The sequence below is a fragment of the Aplidium turbinatum genome, chromosome 13 (genome assembly GCF_918807975.1).
Source record: "Aplidium turbinatum chromosome 13, kaAplTurb1.1, whole genome shotgun sequence".
NCBI lineage: Eukaryota > Metazoa > Chordata > Ascidiacea > Aplousobranchia > Polyclinidae > Aplidium > Aplidium turbinatum.
Genome location: NC_137484.1, coordinates 20,216,152 through 20,243,406, shown reverse-complemented (window position 1 = coordinate 20,243,406; position 27,255 = coordinate 20,216,152). Strand labels below are relative to the sequence as shown.

At 37.3% G+C, this 27,255-nt stretch overlaps 2 protein-coding genes across 3 annotated transcripts; one reads left to right on the top strand and one right to left on the bottom strand.

Annotated features, from left to right (window-relative positions):
- The first annotated feature begins 2,768 nt into the window (after window positions 1-2,768).
- LOC145782037 (tRNA N(3)-cytidine methyltransferase METTL6-like) lies at window positions 2,769-10,015 on the top strand. Of its 2 annotated transcripts, XM_082593767.1 has the most exons (6): window positions 2,769-2,924; window positions 5,154-5,309; window positions 6,487-6,612; window positions 8,032-8,202; window positions 8,598-8,739; window positions 8,907-10,015. In XM_082593767.1, exons 1-6 carry the CDS (start codon window positions 2,829-2,831, stop codon window positions 9,041-9,043), a joined length of 828 nt encoding a protein of 275 aa, XP_082449893.1. In that variant the 5' UTR covers window positions 2,769-2,828; the 3' UTR covers window positions 9,044-10,015. The 2 variants fall into 2 exon arrangements, with proteins under 2 accessions (XP_082449893.1, XP_082449894.1); XM_082593768.1 differs by lacking the exon at window positions 5,154-5,309 and having other exon boundaries at window positions 8,907-10,014.
- Window positions 10,016-12,418: 2,403 nt separating this feature from the next.
- Window positions 12,419-19,191, bottom strand: LOC145782483 (sterol regulatory element-binding protein cleavage-activating protein-like). Its single transcript, XM_082594281.1, has one exon. The coding sequence runs from the start codon at window positions 18,452-18,454 to the stop codon at window positions 15,098-15,100; it is 3,357 nt and encodes a 1,118-aa protein (XP_082450407.1). The 5' UTR covers window positions 18,455-19,191; the 3' UTR covers window positions 12,419-15,097.
- Window positions 19,192-27,255: the final 8,064 nt, after the last annotated feature.

Below are 27,255 nucleotides of genomic sequence, written 5' to 3'. Positions count from 1 at the left end.
CGAGAATCGTACATAAAATGCGTTCTATTCGCATCTGCATAAACTGAAAGTATCTATGCCACGATTTCTTTTTGCAGTACCCTGCCGTAAGCTATGTTATTCATGGTGCACTTTTGGACATTCTTTGCTACTTTCTTCACTTGACCAACGAGCCAAACTCTTAAGATCATAACTCACACAAAATCATAACGTCTACAAACGTTGAATCAATTTAATAAAATCTGAGTAAAAAGATTAGTTTTTTGTAAAAGTTTACAGGGGGCCCTAAATTATTGTAAATACGATAAACTCTTTTTAGCCTACATAGCCCACTCATTTGTTTTGATTTCTCAAATTTCTTATTTCGGCACAAATTTCCTTATAAAATTCCAAATTCAAAGTCACAAATTTCTGATAACCGCGAAACAATGGTGTTTGATATGTTACGATACAGTTAGTAGACGTCTGATTGTTTACAACAACGGATCAACAAGATAGGCTACGCCAATTTTTTGAATTAGGCTATCTTTGAATATTACATTGGTGCAGAAAATTGTTTTGAAAAGTACATAGGCCTACAAGCCATCGCCGAAAATTCACACAACAATAAAATCCTGTTGAAAATTTAAGCAAGAAAACTCAAAATACCAAAAAAGAAGACATTTGAGCATTTCTGAGTGTCCTCGGAGGACTATTCATTTTTTTTGAAAAAAAAGGACAAATCCTCTAAAAAGAGGACATATGGTAGCCCTATGCAACAATAGGCCTAATATTTAACTAACTGACAAAAAGCCACTTTAGATTTCAGTAATGTAGTTCAGCATAGCGTTATTGTTATTAGTTTCTGGGGGTTCGGGGCTGTTAGGCTTTTGTTCTGGTGTTTTCTGTTCAATCTTCTAGTTTTTGGATTCCGTTATGCATGCTGTGTTACACCTTCGTTGCCATACTTTGACTAAGAATAACTGTAACACTGAAAACCACCGTGTCCTGAACACCTCTCGCCATCATCGTGTTCAGAGGTGCTGCCGTCTTAACGACGGCTGTGCATGAGCGAGCGTCTCGTCATGCAGTACGCCACCTCCGGTACACCCCTGTACGCTCCCTTTCAATTTTTTTCAACTTCTTAACTTTTTTCTGGAACCGCTACCTTGTCGTATAGCCTATTAGGCCTACGGTAATTATTTTTCTCTAGAAAATTTTAAGATAGGCCCACCATATTTTCATTGCCTAAAAAGAGGACACTTTTAGCTAGCAAGTAAAATTCAAGTAGAATTTTACGTTTGAAGAATCTTTTACATCTTTTTGAATAGGCTTAAATATTGGCTTATGCAGCAAAAGTTATAGCAAAAAAGACAAACAAAATTATTTGTCATATTTTTCCCATGAATATTTTGCAATTCCTTTGATCACTACTACTTAGGGGTATGTTCCGGTTTGTTGCATTCTACCATTCTACAACGCTTTTTTAGATTTTTCCAACTTTTAATAGTAGCCTACCGTAACTGAATAAAATTTGCAAAAATCATATTAGCCTATAGCCTAACATCTTTTTCAGGGAAAGGCAGAGTGAAACTGTTCACCAGGCATTTGATAAATAAAGTAACTTGCGTTTTTCTGGTGACTATAGACTACTAGGTTACCTCCTGATGTTAAAGATGATAGGCTACCTAGCTTTTATTACCGACGTTTCGTCAGTCAGCACGACTGACTTTATCAAATGGGCTGAAACAGGTAAACACAACCTGTTCAGTAACAAATGGCACAACACAAATACCTACAGAAACTTTAATTTTGTCACTCTGTGTTATGCAAGAAAGAACACAGTCGGTACTGTATTTTTAATGATCCGACCTGGAATCAAACTACTTTTTAATTTGAGAAATGTTCTTTCAGCAAGAGCACAGAAATAAAGTTTACTCTGCTGCGCCCTCAGACGGACAGGGAAAACTGTATGTTGTAGGCACTAGACAAGTTGGCATTTGGCAACCTGAGTCCTGAACAGCAGAAGCAGAGAACAGGGAACCAAGGTTAAGCTGCCAGTTGTTGTTTGCTTGGTTTTGGGCTGTTTTTTCGTGGTCGCGGGTGTGTGTAATGTATCCTAGTTCATTCTATTTTAAACCAAATTTTACAAAAATGTATCCTTTCTTGCTAAAAATATTTTTTTAAATTTAAGTTGTGCAAACTTTAAATTATTTTTGGGATTGTTTTATAACTTGTCTTGCAGGCTAAATGATTGGGCTACTTTTTGGCTAAGTATATGATCACCATAACTAGCCTCGACTTATATCTAAGCTCCATGTAATGAAGTTGAAGAAATGTTGGAGTATCTTGTCCTATCATATTAGCTAGATGGCTCAATTGGTTAGCGTGTCACTTCTGGAACGAAGAAGCTTCAAGATCAAGCGGCGCTGGTTCGACTCTCGGGGTGTGTGCTTGAGCAACGCACGTTAAGGACTGCTCTCCATTCAGCGGCATCTAATGGATGGAATAGTTCCCCGGCAACAGGACTTTAACAATCGGAAACTTCACTCTGTCAATCTCGGTGACCGGGCCTGCGTCAGTGATTCAAAGTCTCTACAAGTATGCGAAACTGCCAGGATTAAGCTCTGCAAGAAGCTTTCCCAGTCCGAGGATAAAAATTCAATCAATCAATGGTGGAGTTTTGTTTTTTATCTTGTCCTATTTCATGGCTCATCTTTTCCATACTTTGCTGCTCAAACGTAGTGTACTCTGGCTGTCCAAGTTAAACCAATGTTGGGGTATCTTGTACTATGTAATAGGTGATTTATTTGATTTTTATGGTTCATTGTTAGTCTCAGCTGCTTGCGCTTCAAGTTTGTAGCTTTAAAATGGAGCTTGTTGAAAAAAATGATCAGCTTGGTCAACTTTCAACTACAAAAGAAAGAATACTTTCTGAAAAGGAAATTAGTATGCTGGGTGAACAGGTGAGCGTTCAATCATAGTAAAAAAGTAAAAAGTTTTTTTTGCCATTGTGGAATACCAAAGCTCACTGTGAGAAGTTGAAAACTTGAATGATAGGCTACCTATCATTACAATTTCCTTGTTTGAAGCACTGAGGTAATTGACTGAAAATTACCAATTATACAGACTTTTCAATTCTGTAACTATAATCATAGGCGCCGACTCCAGGGGGGCGGGGGGGCGGTGCCCCCCCGTGAATTTAGCTCGGGGTGGCTGCCCCCCCGCAAATTATTTAAAAAAATCCTAAATCAAATGTTTCTAAGTTCAGATTTGCGTTAGTTTGACCTTCATTGCGGATCGATCTCAATTAAAAGATCTGCTTGTTGCAACAAGAGCGCTGCTCCTAAGATAACAAAAAAAAACAGAAGTACGGTAGCTGATAAACGCCAGCATGGTGCCGTTGAAGCGTAGTAACAATGATTGAAAAACGTTTTTCTTGATTTCTTTTGCTTTGTTTTTTCTTGGGAGTGTCAATAACGAGGTACGGCTTGCTGTTAGCTCAGTTTAGTATCTAAGCGTATTAAGAGCTAAAGTTCAAAGTGACCAGCATATAATTCGAAGTAGCCTACAGGCCTCGAAATTCGTTTTTTTGACGGCGGACAAACGTGTCCGGTCTGAGCAGCTATCTCGGCGGACAAATTAAGTCTCACGGCTGACACACCAGTTTTAGCCGTCGATCGTCATGCTTAATCACTTTATCTTAAAGACAATTCTTCGCCATTTCAGAACTATAACTACGGTTTAGAAGGCTTTTTAAAAATTCAGTAAAGTCACTCTGAAAGGCTTTCATCAGACCAACGACTTGCGCTTGAAGAGTCAAAGCGCCGTGTATAGCTGGTCAATACGTCACAACACTGATTAACTTCCACCGAACGAAGTCGTGTGGCTTATTGCGTCACAATGCTCTGGGCAGGAGTCGGAAAATTTCTACACTAAAGCTACTATTTTCTGCTGTGCAAATTTCACAGGCTTTTTTCTTTAAGTGTATTTTTGCGTGTCATGTGAGCGAAAGAGAATTTTCTTTGGGTCTTTTCTTTCTTACTGTAATACCAAAACTTAACAAATTTTGTTGCATCTTATAATAATAATAATAACAATATTTATGTAGCGCCACATCCACAGTCAAACTATGCTCCTGGGCGCTGTACATGACAATGGTGATAATTAATACGGTAATTTCAGTCATAATGTTCATTGAAGTAGAATGTTTTCAAGCGAGTTTTGAATTCATTTAAATTTTCTGCTTCTTTCACGCAAATAGGCAAACAGTTCCAGCAACTGGCAGCAACAACTGGGAAGGTACGATTTCCAGATTGTGTCTTATATGAAGGGTTGCACAAGAGCAATTGGTGTTGAGAACGCAAAGTTCTGGCAGATTTATAATGAACAAGCAAAGTGTCCAGATAGTTCGGAGCAAAAGCATGGAAAACTTAATAAATTAATAGACATATTTTGAAGCAAATACGATATAATAGCCTACTCGTATAATCTAATTTAGTAACCAACCTGGTAGGTTTATATCGATTTTTGTAGTTAGTATCTTTTTCGTCTCGGACGCGTTAATGACGAAAAATAAAATGATTGATTGAACCTTGCCGTATCATTATTACTCGGAGATCAAAGCCAGACATTGTGACGTAAACTTGAACTAAATTGCGCGTGATTAGTGTAGAGAAGTACCTGTACTCCTATCGATTCTTAGCGAAGGATTCACCTTTGTTACGCTGATTCAATGTCATCAATCGTTGAAGCAATGTAAAAATCGAAAGTTTTCCTCCTTGAATGGAAGTTAAGGGATACAGTATTCACATTTTCTAGATGCGCGCTAGAATGCGCTGGAAATTATACTATAGCAACAATTGTTCGTGCTATGCAATGACGATTTGTATCGCTAGTTCCTGTGTTATTTCTCGGCGGACAAATATGACCGATCTAGATGGTACTTCCCGCGGACATCACATACTGTGACGGCGGACATGTCCGATGTTCGCCGTGAATTTCGAGGCCTGAGCCTACATTATAAAGCTTGGCGATGTACAATGGCATATAGACGCAAAAAACATCAATGCTGACAAACAAACATCAGCATTTTGAATGTAAGCAATCAGTCGGCTAGAAAGTTTGCCCCCCCGGCGTTTTTCAAAACCCGGCGCCTATGACTATAATAGAATCTATTATTCTTGTTTTTGAAGGACTCCAAATTGGTCAGTAAATTCAAAAGAGATAAACTAGAAGCTGAGGCTCAAAAAATGTGGGATTTGTTTTATAAACGCAACACCACAAATTTCTTCAAGAACAGACATTGGACATTTCGAGAATTTCATGAAATCATTTCCTGGAATAAAAATGTATGGTAAACCATGTATTAAAATGATTAGGCTATATTGTTGTAACTAAAACATTTAACTGTAAAGTGTTTTCACAATTTTTGGTAAGTTGTTTGGCATGGCACATAGCTACACATGCAAATTGTTTTTGTACTGTGACTAAAACTCAATCTTAAAATACTTTAAAGCAAATATAATGTTTCAATCATTTTTTATTAATTCAGATGAATTTTGAGCTTGATAGGCCATTATAAACAATTTCAAGTTCATTTTTAAAAACCTAAAAGTTACAGGTACTGCACATGTGTAGTCTATTATACAGTAGAATTTGTTTAATTTGTCACAATTAAGGGATTGGAAAAAAGTGACAAATTATTAATTTGCATCAATACAAATAACCACTTTTAATGTCGCCAGTTTAAGAGTTCAGTTTAAGAGCCAGTTCAGTTTAAAAGCTCACTAAACGCCAGTTTACGAGTTCTATCGTACTGTTACAAATTCAATAATAACAATGAGCGCTGAAAAGGTTGAAAGTTAGGTTTGGTTTTGAATCTTTATCCTCGTTTTCAGAAAAGTATTCAGAACGATAAAAATAATCGGATGACATCAGGTCTGATATAAAGCCATTTGAGGAGTGAATTGAATAGTTAATAAATGAAAACATGTTTTACCATAACAAAGAATTAGGCAAACTAATCAATCATGATATGCAAACAATTAATATTATAACTCTACTGACGACTCGTATCGACACTTTAGATTTGGAGATTATCGGTACTTTATGCTCGCATGTGAGCACCATCTCGTCTTTCCGAGCGTCACTGTTGGGCTCTTATTATTTTATGACAGTGTTTTTCAAAACAAGGGCGCGTTCAAAATGGGACAAGAAAGCATTGAGTTATACTTGGAATCTTTTTCAAGTTAAAGGAAACAAAAATTTAACATTGTATATTAAAGAATTTAGCATTTCTAGTCTTTCATGCAGAAATGAAGTAGGCTATATCAGCATCTGCAGCATGTAATTGTGTTGTAGAAAAACAAACCACAGACTCTATGACTATCCAACTTTTTCAAACCAGGAAAGTTGGACAGCTTGTACTAAAGTTTTACAACATATCATTGTCTTATAAACTTTTTGATTTTATTGCAACGTATGAATATTAAACGGTGTCACTGATCTTTATTATTTCTTTTTCAGAATAAAACTGTTTTGTTTGAAGCTGGGTGTGGTGTTGGCAATGCAATTTTTCCTATTTTAAAAGAACTTAAAAATGTTTTTATATTTGCTTGTGATTTTTCTCCCAGAGCCATCCAGTTTGTAAAGGTAAACATTGTTTAAGCATTTCTTCATCATAAGTTGCGACAGTTTATCAGTGGCGTACAATAACCATTTTATTTAGGTGTTCACCTTTTTTCAGCAGGCTAGTTTAAACACACACTAGTTTTGCAGTTTGTTCAATAGCTGTTCACTGTTCAGATCATATCAAAATAAGCTGATGTGATATAGTATAAAGACTAAAGAGTGACTGTGCAAATGAAATGTGCATTTGAAACTTTAAAAAAAGTAAACACCAAAAAATGGTCACTGTACGTCACTTCAGTTTACAGTATACATTGTGTGAATTTTAATAACATATATACCATATTTGTAATTTTAGTAAAAACAATGAGTGAACAAAGTAAAGATATACAGTAGAATTTGCCTATAACGGCACCTCTAGGGGATTTGCAAAAACTGACGTTATAGCCGAATTGACGTTATAGACGAACTACCGCAAACTATTCCACAACTGTCTTTTGATTAAAGAAAGAGGTGTATAATCCAATCAGGGTTACTGTGTAGCCTACCGGTACCACCAAACTGACAAAAAGCACGCAGAAAATACAGTAAACAAAGAAATTGTTTAAAAAAATAACCTACAGCGAAAGGTACAGGAAATTTGCGCAATAGGCTACAGCTCGTTGCATACAGTAGTAGAGAAGTTCATTGTTTATTAGCGAAAAAGGCATTGATCTTGAGCTGTTTCGGTTTTGACACGGATTTGACACACCTGTAGACTAGAGTGTAGAGCTGCTTTTTACACGTAATAGTTTTTCACGCGGGAAAAAAAAGTTAATTAGTTTATACAGTAAGTTACTGCACGTACAACTGTTGCTTTGAGTTGTTTAAAGGTCAGCTGTAGAGCTGCTTTTTACACGTGATAGTTTTTCACGCGGGAAAAAGGTTAATTCAGTTAAAGTCCCTGCTGAGAACGACGTAGCAAAATAAATGGAAGACATTTTGCAAGCAGCAGCACTAATTGGATTAAAAGACTGACCGTTCGTGGTGAAGGTGATGGCTTAAAGTGACCTTATAAACGAACAAAATACGTCTGGGGACTAATAAAGGGTGCTGTTACACGCGAATTGACGTTATAGGCGATGCTGTTGTAGCCGAACTACAATGTATGTAAAAGATAGGAATTCTGCCGGGACCGAGCGAAATGTGACGTTATAGGCGAATTGACCTTATAAACGAAGCCGTTATAGGCGAATTCTACTGTAATTCAAATCAGTTAGACCGATGTTATCATATCTTTTAAAGATGAGTTATAAATGATATGTTAGAAGGTGGGTATAAAGATTAACTTTCTTACTTTCTCATCCAAACACAGAATGTATTGTACACTAATTGCACAGTAAGGCTAAAATTCTAGTATTTTATACAAGATGAGCAACATTTATATTAATTTTTTACTTGCAGGAAAATCTTGATTACGATCCGAAAACTTGTTTAGCATTCCAGTGTGACTTATCAACGGGGTCATTATTTGATCATATTCCAGAAAGCAGTGTCGATATTGCAACCCTCATTTTTGTTTTGTCGGCTATTCATCCGGATAAATTTTTAACAGTACTAAGCAATATTTTAAAAGTAAGTAGTACGTTTTATTAGATAGATTTGGGCGAATAATTATATCAAGTTTACATAGAAAACAGCTTGATTTACGTTTTGCTTTTCTGTATCACTATTCACTTTGTTGTTTTTATAAAATAATGAAAAGTTTTGCTGGTGAAACATCCAAAAATTGTTTGTTATTTCATTATTAATTGTGCAAGGACTAAATCCGAGTCTAGTTTCCAAATATTTGAGATAATACTGTCAAATGTCAAAAATAATGTGTTCGTGAAAAGGCATGTGAATAAGACCGAATTGCTACTGAATGCAAGATTGCTTTGAGCACTCAAACAAAATCCACTCATCCAATAGCAGTGTACCGTGACTAGGTGCATGCTTTGAACATAACATTGAAACTGCTCATGTTTCAGGTGTTAAAACCAGGAGGTCTACTTCTTTTTCGGGATTATGGCGTTAATGATTGGGCGATGCTGCGCTTCAAGCCAGGCTGCAAAATATCAGAGCATTTTTATGTAAGGCAAGATGGCACCCGGGCGTATTATTTTAAGAAAGGTAGGTGACTGTCTTTGGTTCCCAACAGTGATTGAACTTCTGTTTTATTCATCTCCAATATTTTTCAACTTTGATTTAAAACTCGAAATAAAATTACAATTTGAAATCGTGTTTTACTCATCTTTAAATCGAAGCAACTAAATCAATGATGAAGCATTTTATTTTAGAGCAACTGGCAACCCTTGTAACGTCTGCGGGCTACAGCATCCTGCAAAACGAATACGTCATGCGTGAGACGTTGAACAAAAAGGAAGATATTAAAGTACCACGAGTTTTTTTGCAAGGAAAATATAGAAAAGGATGATCCAACTGTGGATGACATAGTGGTTCGCCTCGTGATGGTAGGCAGCTGCAAAATGATATTGTCAACATGGCTCGATCAATTTCTTGACGAGATTCCACTTCAAGGAAATGCAAAAAGCACAACGAGCCAAACAACACCTCATAGGTGCAGTCGCACTACCGCTACGAAAAAAAACATCTCGATTTTGGAAAAATTCTTGCGTTTTTAAAGGTGTATTTGCAAAGACTCAATTAGGCAAATTTTATTGGTAGCCTACCCCAAAAATGTTTATTCTTCTACGGCTGTGCAACACCTTGGATGACACGACTCAGCAACATCGTTAAAACCGGCCCAGAATTTTGGTGCAAATATACTCTCAAAACACAGTACTGTTTATGTGAATAAGGCCTTAGTTTTTACAACCAGGTGGCGTGAGGAAGTCACCCTTCGTATTAGAAACCCATTTGATCAGAATGTGCTGTCTAACCTTGTTACTACCGTACTTAGCCTATGCAGTTGAGTAGTAGTCGTTTTAATCCGGTGATATCCCCGTTACCGAGAGTGGCCGGATTCACCTCCAAGTGCCGCAATCGCCTTCACACCCTGCCTCCACATCGATCTGTCTAACGCGTCCTCTCATGTCAAGCCCACTTTGCTGCTTTCCTCCTCAACCAGATCAAGGATTATAATTGCAATCCCAACCATTCACAATTTTCAAACGTAAGGTAATTTTGCGAAGTTATTAAATTTATCGTACGTTCTTTTCAGTGCCATCGGATACTTTATTCCGTCAGTTTGCTGAATTACAAAGCAGTTGCAAATTCGTCTGCGTTTCTGGTGTCGGTGAACGCGCAATGTTTGTTGTGGGTTGAATATATCTTACCCTGCAAAGTTTCCAGCTGTGCTTAGACTATAGGACTTTGTAGCACAGACACCAAGTTGTAATGTGTTTACACTCAAGCGTTGTTTTCGTATCCAGGCTAGTTTTTTAAGTTCCGTACCACCGATACTTTTAAGTCTTGCACTTCGTGTAATGTGCGCGGAACATGATAAGCAATGCACCTAGGTTAAACTCCGCAGCGCCCTCTGCCGTCTTTTTTTTTATATAAAGTTAACAAATCTACAACCAACAGTTTTATCGACCACTGCTGGTAGTGAAAAGTAACCATCATTGGGCTGTTTAAATACCGAATGATGCTATGTTTTGCTTTCACCTATTTACTGTTATGCCAACCTTTGGAAAAATGTTCCACGTTGTGAAGACAAACTTTTTAAGAATGTTGCAGTGGTCCCCACTTATTATGTCCACTGTGAATTGGCCCACCCCGCTTATCAAGCTCAATTTGGTCCGTAATTCATAAATGTTTAGATCCACACCGTTCTGAGGTTATACCATAAGTGGCAGAGAATCGTCCCCCGCTTAATCAGCCCAAAATGATCCGATCCCGAGGTGGGCTTTAACAAGCGGGGACTAGGCTCCTGCTGTTTTGTTTTTTTTTTGCTGAGACTTTTCGGTCATTTGTCCGAAATGACTTGAAAAAATTCGGTCAATTTTAGTCATTTTTGGTCATATATGGTCAATTAACTAATCCAGAAATTGATTGCAGCAGTTGCAAATAAAAGTGCTCAATAAGTCAATTAACTAGGCTATATATTTTTTCGGACATTTTGCTAAAAAATTGGTCAATGACCGAAAAAAAAAACAGGGCTTCTGTACAGGTAAATGAAAGTACTTTCACACAAGGCATTGGTCGAAGGAAATATTGGAACTTTTCTGTTAAACTTTCAAAACCACACGTCAAGTATCATGTTAAACGCCCGCCCCGAGAGGTCATTAGGTTAGCGCGTGACTTCTGGAACGAAGCAACTTCAAAATCAAGCGGCGCTGGTTCGACTCTCGGGGTGTGCGCTTGAACAACGCACGTTGAGGACTGCTCTCCATTCGGCGACATCTAATGGATGGAATAATTCCTCGGCAACAAGACTTCAACTACTATCGAAAACTTCACTCTGTCAATCTCTGTGACCGGGCCGCAACTTTCCAAAAGGTACCATTAAGCAATCCCCTTTGATCAACAAAAGAAAAACGCAAATAATAGCTAAATTAAGTCATCCGTTTTCCATCGGCTGACTCGGCGCAGAGGGTTAGGGCGGTGATGCAGATAGTCATTTCATTGATGTGGGTTTGATTCCCACCAGTGCTATTGCTCTTTTTTCTTCTGCAATTACCAAACAAACTTCGAAGGGGATTTTTTAATGGTACCTTTTGGAAAGTTGCGACCGGGCCTGCGTCAGTGATTCAAAGCCTCTGCAAGTATGCGAAACTGCCAGGATTACGCTCTGCAAGAAGCTTTCCCAGTCCGAAGATAAAGATTCAACCAATCAAAAGTACCAAAGCAGAGTGTTCTAGTGATTGCTAGAGGTGATGTGAGGAGCTCTAATAATAAAATTTTGTCTTAGGGTGCGGCGCACATCAAATCTAGTAAACGGTTTGAGGAAGCTGAAATTAAGATCTTCTGTATGGACCTGTTGTTTCATTTTTCCAAGAATTGCTTTAATAAAAATTGACACATTTGATCGATCTGTGCTTGACTGGAGTCGAAAAAGGCACAGTTGAGCCGCATAGGTTAACGTGCTGGAGCGTAGTTTTAAGTATTTGTGAACGGAAAGCTTAAACCAACACAGCCAACGATTGGAAGGATTCCGGCAACTCCATATTCTACTCTCTCTGATTCCGTTAAGTTTACTGTGGGGCTACACAAAGTGGGGATGATGCAATGGATATTGGATAAGGAGCTTGCTTTCCGACCGTACTTTCCTGATTCGACTCATGGCTTAATGAAAAAACACACTTCTCTACCCAGGGTGTTAGGCTAATAAAGTGAATGGGTGAAGCTGCTAAAGGATGGGTGAGAGAAACTGGCTACCCTACTGGGTCTGCTACTATTCGGTGAGTTCCTAACCTCTAACCCCTAACCCTAAAACGGCAATGATAATTAGGCTACGGTACCCGATAATTTAAAAAAAAAATTGAAAAAATCCCCCGTTAAGGGATCGGACTCACCGAAACGGGCCATTCCGTACCCTACTAATAGCATAACGATTAACGAGAACCTATTTTCATATTCTCAAATGCTTGGTATAACTGTAGAAACCACTTTACTGCGGGGCATTTCACTGAAGCAATGATGTGCTGTGCAGTGTGCACTCTGTGGCTTGAAAGTGACTTCTTAAATCACAAAAACACCCTAGCATTTGGTGCAGAATAAGAGGCAGCACACGAGTGATGCTTTGAGTGGATTTAGAATTAAGTTTGGCAATCTATATCGCTTTCTATGTAGCAACACATCCAACTGTTCTCAAGAATTTCAATTTAAAATTCACAGCCAATAACAGTTTGCAAGGTTGATACAGGAAAAACATGCACGACGTAGCACAACATTGAAATACGCAAGGAACGCCTGTCCTTCAAAAAAAAAGCCAACACAAAAATCGAGTTCCACAGTAAACAAAAATCGGGCTTTGGAGTGATTCACTAACACAGCTTGTGACAAATTTACCTTTTCCGTCGTACGTTGTGTGACACGTACGTTATGCTGTAAGCAGAAACCTGAGGTACAAAACCTCAACACAACTTTACCAAATACAAAAGTGAAGAATTTTAGACAGTTGGAAAGATCGTTGCTGTTGATTTAAAAAGATCAATCGAAGTACAACAGCTGCCACGAGAAACGGCATTGTCAAACTCTATAAATGGCTTCAAAAATGGCAAGTTTTTCTAATAAACGTTCCCTAATGTTGTCCGACATAGCGCAACTATGTTCAAAACAGGGATATCTGTAACTACGGGATTGGAAACTCTGTGGAACTGAAAACCATTTTATACACCAGTAGGGTCATTTTTCTTTGTGCGCTGCTGTGATAAATAATCACATAAATTGACCTCAAAGTGTAGCAAGTAGTAGGCTAAACGAACAACCAAAAGTGTAATCATTAATTCACCTGTAAATTGTAAGGTCTATGCTTGCCTGCTTTGTGTATTTGTTTGTATTCCATTAGTGCAGTTATGTTGTATTTTGTTTGCTGCTTAAAAAATTTCCAGAATGACTATAGGTTTTAGTTCTGATGACGTCGTAAACGGATTGGTTTCGCACTGGATCAATCAGTGAACAAGTTGATAATACAACAGCATATTTCACTGATTGCTGAACACTCCTCATTTACTTCTGATCCGATTTGCAGTACGCACAATGCTAAAGAACAACAGTAGGCTGTTTCTGGACTCGTTGCATTCATTCATTTTTTGGATTCATCGTTTTTTTTTCTAGCAGCGTAAATGTACTTTTATACATCAATTAAGTTTATGTGAGTGTACATTTTGTATTATTATTGCAAAATCTAACTTTGTATATCTTTTAGTCGGTATTTTATTTTGTTAATCTTTCTGTAGTCCTAGTAATGTGATGACCCTACTGATGTATAGCACTGGATAGAGTTTCCAATCCCGTAGTTATAGATATCCCTGGTTCAAAAGAAGAACTTTGTGTACTTTTAGAACGGTGTAGAACTGTAGGTGCATAATTTCTGTTTTGAAGTGAGTCTACAACTTTTTCTGTTCCCAAAGAAACAAAAATTTATTGATAAAAAAAAAAAGTATTTTCGAAGAAAGATGATGGCCGATGTGGCCTATGATGAACTACTTGCTGAACTTGTATATTTTTCTGGCGTTCGCGGTGTCATGCCGTGACCCAAAGTCTTGGAAGAGTTTTAAAAGAACGGAAGTAGTTTGATGCAAAAGCGTTGACAAAGTTTGCAAAAAATCAGTTTGCACCAATCGCGCATTAAAGTTGCACCAAATAAGAAGACATAAACATCTCATAAAAATTCAAGAATTACAAAAAAGTATCACAGACCACTGAACTGCAAAAGTTTAAAAATACTAATTTCTCTGTAGCAAAATGATAATCACGCCAAACAAATCGACCTGAGAAAGTTGTTAAGTGGGAACAGGTTTGTTAAAAAGATGAAACTACGTTTCACATGTCTCTTGCAAAAACAAACGATTACTCCGTTCAGCTTCAGTAATGAGCACTTGCACATTACATAAACTAAGAGAATCATTTCGCAGATAATACGAAAAATATGCAGGTTCAATAGTTAAAAGCCTGAAAGGTATGTTTGTATTTTACAATCGCTAACTTGCAAATAGACAAGAGGATAATGCATGAGATTGTTAAATCGTTGCATAATGGCTAGGTTGGAATGGTACATGAGAGTAAACAATGAAAACCATTATCTCTAAATGTGGGCTTGGGTGCATTTTATCAAAGCGTTTGTTGCACAACCATTTAATCAAATTTATGTCAGGTATTGCATTGCAATGACAATTTGGTTTCCTTTGACTTGATGCGGAAACGTAGCGCAAATACAAACAAGTTGAAAAAATACCAACGTGCCTTCCTATCGTGTTGTTTCGTTAGAAAGGTAGTTATTTCCTGCTATTTGTCCCTTAAAAAGTGAACGTCTTTTTGTCTATTTGTCCCTTAAAGTGTGAACGTTGAAACAAATTTACCATTACTAAAGGCGGTGATCCTGTGTAATAATGGCATTCGGTTTTATCGTTTCTACAAAAAAGAAAAACTGAAAATATTGAATAAGTGTAGTAAAAAACAAATCGGTATTTCAGCAAATACATTGAAAAAATTAAGAAAAGTTTTATTTTTATTAAGTTTTGTAGTTACCACTTGCAGTGTACAGCACCTCAATGTGTTATAAATTTTCGATGTTATTATTATTAAAAACCCATTTCGACCTTCCCTGATCTTTATGAATGCAGCATGGTTTGCAATCCCACAAAACTTGCACGCATTATTTGTTTGCTTTTTAAATGTATGGCTTTGAAACACATGGAAGCAGCCATTCACACAACACTGTTTGTGCAACATAACTCTTTTCAAACATTTAAAGTGTCAAGAAACGTGTTTTTTTTTATGAAAAAGCATGGTTAAGAAATTTCAAAAAAAGGTAACATAGGAACGATACAAAAATGCGGAGATGGCCAATGGTCGAATAACTTCAATTCTTTTCCAGCACTGCTGGAAAGTGAATCACTAATAACTCATGACCTAGCACACACACAATGCAAAATCCTGTTGATACATGTACTTGCTCTACAGTTGGTTGAACCACAGACCCTGTAGAGATTGGGACACGTCGAAGCAAGTCCCCGTTTCGGATGTCCCACAAAAGTAAGTCCCCTTTCCCACCTGTGACACACAAGTTTTGACCAAACAGACTCATCGCGGCACAGCCATTGGAGTTTAAATCTTTGGTTTGTAAAAGCCTACCAGTTCTTCTATCCCATATACACATTTTGTCATCTTGCGCAGTCGAGATTATGTGATGCACAGAGCACTGAGCTGCAGTAATGGCAGCACTGTGCCCTTCTAGTTTGTGCACACACATTCCTGTAACCAAGTCCCATAATCTGACCGTCCCATCAGTGGAACCGCTCACAGCTCCTAACGAACGTTGTTTTTCCATATGTAGCACAGTAATAGGACCGGTGTGGCCAAATAAGGAGAACTGGCATTTTGCGTCTTGGAAATTAAACAATTTGATGGTGTGATCACAGCTACCAGTTAACACACGTTGCATACACATCACAAATGCAGAAATAGGCTGCTGATGTGCAGATTTAACAGTGTGAATCAGTTGCAAGTTAATATCACTAGTGCCTTCGCTCAATAAGTCACTTGATGACCTTCTTAATAAACGACGTTGCTCAAAAGAAATATCTTCCAAGAGAAAAAAATCTAAGGTTCCAGAAATACGTGCTACAACCATTCGATTTTCTTCACATGCTAAGCCAACTATACCTCCTTTAGATGACACATTTTTGCATTGTACACTTCCAGACACCATATCCCAAACTTCTAACTGTCCATCAGAACATCCAACAAATATGAATTGGCCAGAAGTGACAAGACTCCAAACAGAAGGTGATAACCTTTCGTTTTTGCTCATAGCAAAATTGCTACCACGGTTTGTTACTTTGGTCAGTGGTTTTCTGGTTACAATTCCAGTACATTCTCCAGAATGGCTGTCCCATGTTCTTAATTCACCAGAAAGATCGACAGATGTGATGGTAGCACCTTCCACATGCACACAATCAACAACCTGGCTGTGACCAGACAGCAACAACGGTACCGAATCACTATTAAACGAGGAATAACTTGCATTTGACTTCGATTTGTTTTTTTGAGTTCTCCAATTGGCATAATTTCGAGAACAGATGCAGTGGTACATAAAGTTTAACAATAGCAACATCAGAATACCAGATACTGCTCCAATAATTAATGTCAAGTAATAGTCAAATCCAGTCATTTGGTAGCGACCAGTGTAGAAGTTTGATGGAAGATGGAAGTTTAAATTTTCCATGTAAAAATGGCTCCCAGACTTTTCTTCTTTGTTCTTCTGAAATTTATTAATACCACTTTGAGTTAGTTTTATTGGAACTAGTATTGGAGGTAATATACTGATGTACTTTTCCGCTAAAGTTATATTATAGTAAGAAAACAAGGTAGGCCAGTGACGAAAAGACAAATGGTAGTAAGAAAGTATGTCTTTAGAAGTCCACTTTATCGTATTGTCACTGTCTTTCCTATCAGCATTAAGTTTATCAGCAGCATGAATAGCATCAAAGTTTAAGTGAGCTTGGTATTTTTGATGGCTGGCATTGCTTTGCTGGTCAACCAAAATTCCTGTTGGATCACGATACAAGATGAAGGAAAACCATAAAACTGTGAACACCATCAAACCACGCTGAATCATACGCGTATCAGCAAAGAAAAATACAAGACGCAGCCGCCGTGGAACCCGTAAGCTCTGTGCTCTTCCACCAATTTCAATGGAATTTACACGTTTATGCTTGCTTGTAGAAAGTTTTCTAGATAACTGATTTCTCTTTTTTACATTGTTGCTGAGATGTGAATAAATCGGATCTGCTTCATCAGATGTAGATTCATCATGATAAGGGTCTTCAGAGATATCCAGTCTTCTTATGTCAATAGACAAAACAGGAACAAAAAATAACATGTTTATAAAGAAATCTGAACAGATCCCAATCACGGCAAATGCACAAAATTCTTTAATTTCAGGGACAAGTATATTAAAAAAGCCCAAGCCCACTATGAAAAATTCTAAGAGAAGGTTTTTAATGATTGAGCTGCCTTCTCGACTTAAACCAACTGCTATGCGTTTGTCAACATCCAAGTGAGTATGAGTTGCTACAACTGATTTTGTGATGACTAGAATATTTTCTAGGCCAATAAAACATACCAAATAAGGAAAAGTTTGTCCTCCGGTCAGAGTAGGGGTGAGGCCAATCAATGAACACAATCCCACAGCCATCATCAGTGATACTAACACACTAACTACAGCACATAATGCCATACCAAGCTTACTTTTAACAAAATTGATTTTTTTCACAGAAAAATATATGTAACAGCCAATGACAAAGTAAGATGACAGCAGGGGTATAAGGTCATTGAAACACATTTCTGGATAATACCGAATATGAGTCACAGTTTGGAAAAGAGAGGCACAGCTAGTGCCAGTTTTACTATTTATTCTAACCACACAGTTTTTATGATGGTATCCAGTGTCTGGGTAAGAATACAGTTCTTGCAATCGTTGTTTCAGTGCTTGAATTAACTTGCTGTTGTATTGCTTTAGCACTAAAGTGATAGCAAATGACACACCATATGGTTTTTTGTTAGGTACAGCTAAATTTAGAGGTAGACCAAACAGCAATTCTTTGATAGACGGTGTCTTGATTGCTTTGCTTTCATACTGGTTTATAGTTTTTTGTATGTTAGCATCACTAGCGAACAACTCCTGCTGATTTTTCCAGTATGCAGCAGGTGACACCAGCAAGCACCCTTCCTCAGGAAACAAACTTTTTATTTGCTTTGTTTTGATGATAGTATGAGAAATTGGAAAACATTCATTCATAACAGATGAATGCGCATTAATTGAAAATGTTTGTATTTCATCCAAAAGTGAAAAAACATGGTCTATAGATGCTTTGAATGCATGATTATGTGAAAAGTCTTTTGTTGCTGAAGAATCAAAAGAAACTTTAACTACAAATTGCTGAATGAATGCGGTTTGATTGTTTCTTGAAAACCACTTCGGTGCGTCTTTACGCATGTCTTTGCTAGTGTTACCAAAATCAGCGATGTCTTCTAACAAGCTCAAGAATCGCTGTGGTTCACTTCCAGGAATAGGAAGATTAATTAATGGATAGCAACACGAAAGGATCATGACAACTGAAAAGCATATCATGGAAATTGGATGTTGTGATGAAAATAATCCATATTTGTAAAATATCAGTTCAATTCGATCAAAAAAATTATTTAATGACATCATAATACAAAATAAATTAATTCACTACGACCTGAAAACAAAATCTGAAATAAAAGACTGTCACGGTTTCTTTCTATCTCTTACCAGGAAAGAGACTTGGAAAGGTTGAATAACGTAGTTTAATGGGATATTACTGAAAGTCAGTCCATTAAATGTCGAATAGTTCTATTAGCGAAATGATAATGAAAATTCTTGAAGGACTTTAACAAACGGTTCAACACAGCTTCTCATGTAACTCTAATTCCAATTACAATTTATATCAACACCAACTCTCATCTACTTGTATTCAATTTCTTCAACTCTCAATCAGCAATAATTTCTGCACCAACAACAATCTACAACTCATAACACAACTCTCATAATAATCATAATGCAAATTACACCACTATTTATAGGTTGTTTGGTCTAGTAACTTCGAGAAGGTTACGTAATGTTACATCATAGGAACTCATTGTTCTGTCAGTTCGGTTGTCAACAAGCAAGTTAAAGAAGCTTCCAGATTTGCACGTAGGGTGAAATGTTTTAGAAATACGTCACATAATAAACATTTTGCAATCAGAGGTTACTACAGGGCAGTAACCGATAATAACCTATAACATAAGAATTCCACAATCAAAACAGTACGTTCGGTCAAGATCACTGGCGCCGACTTACGAGGTGGCCACGCCACCCCGTAATCGCTGTGGCGGGTCTGCTACTATTCGGTGAGTCCGATTCGGTGAGTTCCTAACCTCTAACCCTAAAACAGCAATGATAATTAGGCTACGGTACCCGATAATTTAAAAAAAAAAATTGAAAAAATCACAGAATAGGAATTGGACTCACCAAATCAGACTCACCGAAACAGGCCATTCCGGCTGTGGCGAGGTGGCAGCCACCCCGTTCAGGTTACATTACTTACTGCAAATAAATGTAATTTGAACGGACATTTAAATCTTTTTTTGATCATTGGTTTTCGCTTCAAGTCAACGTAAAGCAAGAGGTGAACCAATACAGTATTGCGAAGAAAATGATTGTTTTTGTCACAAGTATGATACTCGATTACTCACGTAACATCAAGCAAGCTACGTGAAGATTATGCAACACGTGGCTACGAGTTTTTTCCTTGTTGCTGTTGCGATCATTTTATCTGTTACTTGTCATAAGTCATTGTTACATTTGTTAGGTTTACAATGGAATTTATTAATCAATAAAATACGATCCTTCCATTGCCTCCCTCAAAAATATTTTTTGAAAATTTTTAAACTGCTCATAATATCGCTATGAATTATGACAGCTATAAAATACTTGGAAATAAAATTATCTCAATGATTGATAGCTCCACCCCCTAAATGAATATCTATTTTCAAATGTCATTAAAAAAATGCAATTTTTGAAACTTTGAGTTTTATTTAAAAAGTGCACTTAGTAAAGTAGCAGTTTTAACGTTCTGCAAATTTACACGTTTACATGATTCTATTCGAGGAAAGCTAAACCCCCTGCCAATTCCCAATAATAAAAGCAACCTTTTTCAATTACTCAAGATTTTGCATTTTGAAATATTTTCCGATTTCAATTGGAGTAATTTATTGGTCTGACATAGGAGTTGCTTGTTAAATCATAGAAAAAATTACGAAAAGTCGTCCAGTAAAAGTTTTCGCCGACATTCCAGTTTTATTCAGCTTAAAGATGCCACCGTAAAAGCGTTCAAAATTGCAGCCTCCATTGAGTCATTTTTTGTTGCGTCTAGTCAGAATTTCAGCTAGCATAAAAGTGACCAAACGCCTGAACGAAACGTAAGTGTGCTACTGCCAAAAGGTGTTAGCACGATCAGGGAGGTGGAAGAACCGAGCACGAGCAGGATAATCGCTGTTAAAGGGAGAAGCTATCAAAAATCGTGGGAGAGCAAATTCCCGTGGCTATGGAATACGATAGATGCAAAGATAGAGCATTCTGTCAGTTCTGTCCAAATGTGAAGTGTCAGAGCAGCAACGTAACAATAAAATTCACGACATACCTCCTGTGTTTTGTTTTAAAGTTGCTTTGTAAATTATCGAGCTACAAATCAGGTGTGAAAAGACAATTGCATCTACGAAACATGCTTAGTAAAAATCAAACAAAAACATGCAGTTTGAAAGTTTTTAGGTTGCCATGTTGTGCTATCCGCCACCCCGTGCAAAAATAAAAGTCGGCGCCTATGGTCAAGATACAAAGCAGCCCGTCGCGAGGCCTTGCACATTGATTGTGACATACGCCCCTTAGAAGATTGTTGCAAACAATATTACAACACAATCAATACAAATCACATTACAAAAACAATTAATTACTCAATAAAACAGTTCTCATTAGTCCATCGTTGCATTGACAATCAAAACAGCACGTTCGGTCAAGATACAAAGCAGCCCGTCGTGAGGCCTTGCACATTGATTGCGACAAGGACTTAATAGCATTAAATTAATTCAAATTTCAGTAAAAATAAAAGGATTCTTATTTGCGATGGTACAACTTTAAAAAATGGTTAAATGTTGATGATGGAAAGATTAAATCAAGAAATCAGTTCGACTATATTTCTTCCACATTTTTTTTAAATTTTGCTTTTTTATTCAATCCCCATAATAAGATGTACATTAGGGTGTTGCAGGCGCCCCAACCCTCTCGGATTTTGCTTACCTTTTTTGTGGTACTGTGTTTAGATCAGTAGACCACAAATATGAAGTTTCATAAATTTTCATCAACGTTTACCTCCACCGCCGAGGCCATTTTGAGGCCCATGTATAAGTTTTGCAATATTGAGGGTAAATTTAAAAGATGCTCTATGATGTTCTAAATAATGTTTAAAAAAAATTGAAGAAATGGGATAAGCATATCCAAAAATATTCAAGTTTTGTCACTAATTTTTTGCACAATACTGCCCCTAGTGGTGAAAAGAAAAATTAAAATATCTTAAAAACTCATTATATTGTAATGGAACTTGCATGCACCCCCCCATTTTCGTGGGTAAGGAATTTAATTTTAGCAATATTTTTGCAAAATATTACCACTAGAGGGCGGTAGTTCTAATTTTGAACTATTTTTCTGTAAAAAGGCGATATTGTTGCATTTCTTGAGCTATGCTATCTGAAGAATACAATTTCATGGCTTATGCACAACAAAATTTATTCAATTGTAAAGAAACTGCATGCATGCATGTACTATATATATCAATACATCCAAACAGGCAATGTGAGTCTTAGTTAACACAATTTACGCAAAGGCAGTTGTACATCTTCATTGTGTTGATAAACAACATTTTCTAAGATTTGGTATCTTTCTTCTATCCTCCTCCACCACTTGAATATAGTTTTGCAGATTTTTTTCTTGCTTTGCTAGATGAAGAAAGTCGGATACTAGTTTTACCCCTCTCTCTGCTGATTCATTGCAGACTCTGAGTGCACTTATGATACCATTAGCAGAAGCATAGCCATCATCTATTTCCCACTCTTTCGGGTGTTTGGCAAGAAAAGTTGTTGAAATGTGCAAAAGTTCTAAAAACATTTTGCTGCTGGCATTTACATAGGAGCACAATGAGTTATCATTAACAATGTCTGCAGCTCTGGCTTACCATATCCATTACCAAACCTGTTTGTAACCTGGTCATAGAAACTTGCATTTAAACGCAGCAGAGTTCTAGCCAAAGCTTCGTTTTCATCCATAGTGAATTTTTCGTCCCATAGAACTAAGGGGATCAGCTCCCCAGTTACATACCATGTATGTAACTGGGGAGCTGATCCTACCTAAAGAGCCTACCTACCTAAGCCTACCTAAAGCTTTTAAAGCAGCAACACTGATAATTTTGTCTACTGCATCATAGCTTTTGATGTCACTTACGAGTTGCAAATCTTCTCGGGGTGCTGATGCAGCAATTGGACAGTTAACCACCATCCATTAAATTAATACAAAAGTGCAAGTCAACAAATCGCTCTATTTTTTGTATTTGTGACTTGGAAATGATTCCTTGTAGTAGAAAGTCTTGCAACATTACTATCTTATAGCAATAGAGCTGCTTTCCCACCCACCTTGCTCGATGGACTGCACCACATTTTCCAATATGTTTTCTGCATGCTAGGCAGAGAAGTGGTTTGTCTAGCTTTATTTGAAGAGAACTGCATGCAGCATAGTGATGGCCAGAAAGAAAAAAAATTAAAACAATACCCAAAACATTTTTCAAGCCATCTCTCTGCTGCATGCATTTTTCTTCAAATAAAGCTAGACAAACCACTTCTCTGCCTAGCATGCAGAAAACGTACTGGAGAAGTTATACTTTCTCATGTGTGGGAAGCCCTGAAAGTCGAAACGTCAAGATCTCTAGGCATTAAACTATTCAAAAGATTCCGGAACAAAGGATTCAATGCAACCCCACATGCTGCAGCTGTACTGCATACCAAAGATCTTCAAGAGTTTGGAGAATTTGTAACAACTCAAAGCAGAAAAGTGGAAGCACTTATAAATTTTGAGAGATATGCAAAATTATCAGAGGGGTGACTACTATACTAAGAACTTTTAGACCTGATGGCGGTGTACAATGTACATTGGAATCAACAGTGGACAGTACAACTTCATGAACTGCGGTGCAGTCCATCGAGGAAGGTGGATGGGAAAGCAGCTCTATTGCTATAAGATAGTAATGCTGCAAGACTTTCTACAACAAGGAATCATTTCCAAGTCACAAATACAAAAATTAGAGCGATTTGTTGACTTTGTATTTAATGGATGGTGGTTCAACTGTCCAATTGCTGCATCAGCACCCCAAGAAGATTTGCAACTGGTAAGTGACATCTAAAGTTATGATGCAGTAGACAAAATTAAAAGCTTTAGGTAGGCACACATGGTATGTAACTGGGGAGCTGATCCGCTTAGCTCTATGGGACGAACAAGTCACTATGGATGAAAAGGAAGCTTTGGCTAGAACTCTGCTGCATTTAAATGCAAGTTTCCATGACCAGGTTACAAACAGGTTTGGTAATGGATATGGTAAGCCAGAGCTGCCAGACATTGTTAATGATAACTCATTGTCATTGTGCTCCTATGCAAATGCCAGCAGCAAAATGTTTTTTGAACTTTTGCAAACTTCAACAACTTTTCTTGCCAAACACCCGAAAGAGTGGGAAATACAGTAGGTGATGGCTATGCTTCTGCTCGGATTAGCCCGTTTCGGTGAGTCCGATTCGGTGAGTTCGATACCTTAACGTAGGATTTTTTCAATTTTTTTTTTTAATTATCGGGTACCGTAGCCTAGTTATCATTGCCGTTTTAGGGTTAGGGGTTAGAGGATAGAAACTCACCGAATAGTAGCAGACCCGCTTCTGCTAATGGTATCATAAGTGCACTCAGAGTCTGCAATGATTCAGCAGAGAGAGGGGTAAAACTAGTATCCGACTTTCTTCATCTAGCAAAGCAAGAAAAAAATCTGCAAAACTATATTCAAGCAGTGGAGGAAGATCGAAGAAAGATACCAAATCTTAGAAAACGTCATTTATCAACACAATGAAGATGTACAACTGCCTTTGCGCAAATTGTGTTAACTAAGACTCACATTGCCTGTTTAGATGTATTGATATAGTACATGCATGCATGCAGTTTCTTTACAATTGAATAAATTTTGTTGTGCATAAGCCATGAAATTGTATTCTTCAGATAGCATAGCTCAAGAAATGCAACAATATGATATTGCCTTTTTACAGAAAAATAGTTCAAAATTAGAATTACCGCCCTCTAGTGGTAATATTTTGCAAAAATATTGCTAAAATCAAATTCCTTACCCACGAAAATGGGGGGGTACATGCAAGTTCCATAACAATATGATCAGTAGTTTTTAAGATATTTTAATTTTTCTTTTCACCACTAGGGGCAGTATTGTGCAAAAAATTAGTGACAAAACTTGAATATTTTTGGATATACTTATCCCATTTCTCCAATTTTTTTTTTTAACAATTCAGAACATCATAGTGCATCTTTTAAATATACCCCCAATATTGCAAAACTTATACACTACCCTCTAGTGGCAAAAAACTTGAAAAAATTCAAAAAGTGGGCCTCAAAATGGCCTCGGCGGTGGAGGTAAACGTCGATGAAAATTTATGAAACTTCATATTTGTGGTCTACTGATCTAAACACAGTACCACAAAAAAGGTAAGCATTGTGAAACCAAGATTTAAATTTCATGGGGCGCCTGCAACACCCTAATGTACATATGAAACTGTAGAAGTAGATCCAATCAACAAAAAATCATCAATTTTAATGCAGCAGTATTTCATGAATCAACAAACACTGGGTTAAAAAGATCTTTTTCTGATTGATTGAATCTTTATCCTCCGACTGGGAAAGCTTCTATAAGAGCTTAATCCTGGCAGTTTCGCATAGTTGTAGAGGCTTTGAAACATTGACACAGGCCCAGTTACCGAGATCGACAGAGTGAAGTTTTCGATTGTTGAAGTGTTGTTGCCAGGGAACTATTCCATCCATTAGATGCCGCTGAATGGAGAGATTCCTTACCATGTGTTGCTCAAGCGTACATCCTGAAAGTCTAACCAGCGCCGCTTGATCATCACAAAGTCACGCGCTAACCAACTGAGCTATCAGGGGAGAGTTTTTTGCAAAAAAGTCAATCTAGTATGATAACAATATTGTCACCAACATCCATCCCTTCAACACACCAAGCAAGTCTCCTAGCAGTATTGTAAAGACATAAAAAACTGATGACCAGATGCAATTCAATTTTTTTTTAATAGGCTACCGATATGTAAATCTAATCTTGATTCAAAAACTCCAGAAAAAGCCATCTTGTGTTTCTCGGCAGCCCAGTGTAGCAAGAATTGACAGCGATAGACTCAAGTTTCACCAATGAGGCTGAGCTCATCAGTGTCGAGAAACTAATTCATGCCACATACGGTTGTTCTCAACTGCTGATTTTGTCAGTCAATTGAATCCTTCCCTTTGTGTAAAGAAAAACAACTAAACTAACTGTCGCCAAGGATATGTACTGTTGAGAAGGAGTGATCTTCCTGGTGTCAGCATTACCTGACAACTCACTATATAACAGCGAGCATTGAACACATGTTTTTGAGAAAAGTCTTGATTGCTAATGTGGAGGCTACACCGGTATGGTTAGCGAAACAGAATTCTCTCTGTTCTATAGTGAGTAGTCAATCATGTAGTGCTGACGCCAGGAAGATCACTCCTTCTCAACAAAAACAATTTCAATACTATATTATCAGTTTTTTTAAATTACTAATAATGTAGGCGGCAGTTATCATTGCCGTAAAAGGTAACCATGGCTTCTATTTATAACATTTTGTCATTAAGTCCATGCATACACGATTGTAATTTTTTGGTGCAAGCATGGCCAGATTTCATTTTTTATATTAAATGAAATAGTTTTATTTGAATAAGGTTATTTATTGACAAAGCCACACTTGTGTGGCGAAAGCTTTAACTTAATAAACTTGAATTTACCGATTTAGTGTGATATATACTGTCTACCGTATCTTTTTTAATCTAGCAATATTAAATTGTGCGGTATGGTATTTCTCAGTGTTCTTCGCCTTATACTAAGTTTGCCTTAATGCAAAATATACTCAGGTACTTTAATCTGTCTGATCACAAATGGTTGGAAAGTTTTTCCCCCATCGATATCGGGCTCTGATTTCATGTTTTACATAATCATATAGCCTACTGTACTGTATAGACCAGTGGTTCCCAAACTGTGGTACGCGTACCACTAGTGGTACGCGAAGGTCTTTCAGATGGTACGCGAGAAACTCACTGAAGTTGACACGTGGATGTCCATGGTTGACAGCAGTTAAAATAAAATAATACAATTTGCGATTTTGCGCAAACTTTCTGATTACTCAATGTGCATTATTGTGTCATAATTAATTTTATTCGTAGGAGATTCAAGTATTTATTACGCAACATGTAGGTCAGTGGCTTTTAAACTTTTCGTTTCGACGTTTTTAAAAAAATTGTTGGACTTGCAACGCACTCAGCGTCAGCGATAGAAATTTCAGTCATTTTTATTTATTTGTGTCTCTGTAACCTTTATTTGTCGCGCGACGAAATGAATTTAGAATTGCGCTATGTGATTGTTAAACCATAAGCATTTGCAACAGTTTCGTAATGATGAGTTCTCATGCGCATGTCAGGCAATAACAATATCTGTGAGCGCTTTATCATGCAATGGAGCTTAGATACGAAGCGGAATCATTGTGCGACGCTCTTAAAAATTGAAACTACGCACCAACAGCGTGGCAACGTACAGTTTGAGAACCTCTGACCAGGGTTGTTTAACAGAAAAGCCAAAACTTTTCAGTGTTCAATGTTGCTACTGATAGTAGCAGCAGTAGTGCACCCTATTTATTGGTCTTCTACTAATTCGACAGCTCAACAGCTTACTGTAATTATATTTAGACTAATATTAAAATCTTTTAGTCTTGAAGCGCTGTGCTAATATTTGTTAAAATTTTCTTGCCTTTTATTGTATATTTTTGAGATTTTTTGGTTGTAGCGGTTGGTGGTACGCGAGCACTGTATGAAACTGCTAAATGGTACGCAAATAGAAAAAGTTTGGGAACCACTGGTATAGACCTATCAATCTTTGCTTCTCGTCTCATAACAAAAACCCTGTAATTCTTCAGCAAAGAGATATATTACTTTTGCCAAATGGTAAATGACACTACCGTCTCTAAAACTACGTACGGTACTTCAACAGAGCTGTGCAATCTTATGACACTTCTTTGAAGTTAAGTTGATAAGCCTTATATTTTCTAAAAACAATCAAACAGAACCCA

Bases quoted from the DNA above. Each gene is read 5' to 3' on its own strand.
- LOC145782483 (XM_082594281.1), bottom strand. From the start codon at position 18,454: ATGATGTCATTAAATAATTTTTTTGATCGAATTGAACTGATATTTTAC.
- LOC145782037 (XM_082593767.1), top strand. From the start codon at position 2,829: ATGGAGCTTGTTGAAAAAAATGATCAGCTTGGTCAACTTTCAACTACA. The intron at 5,310-6,486 runs GTATGGTAAACC...TTTCTTTTTCAG, and splicing joins TCATTTCCTGGAATAAAAAT to AATAAAACTGTTTTGTTTGA. The intron at 8,203-8,597 runs GTAAGTAGTACG...CTCATGTTTCAG, and splicing joins TACTAAGCAATATTTTAAAA to GTGTTAAAACCAGGAGGTCT.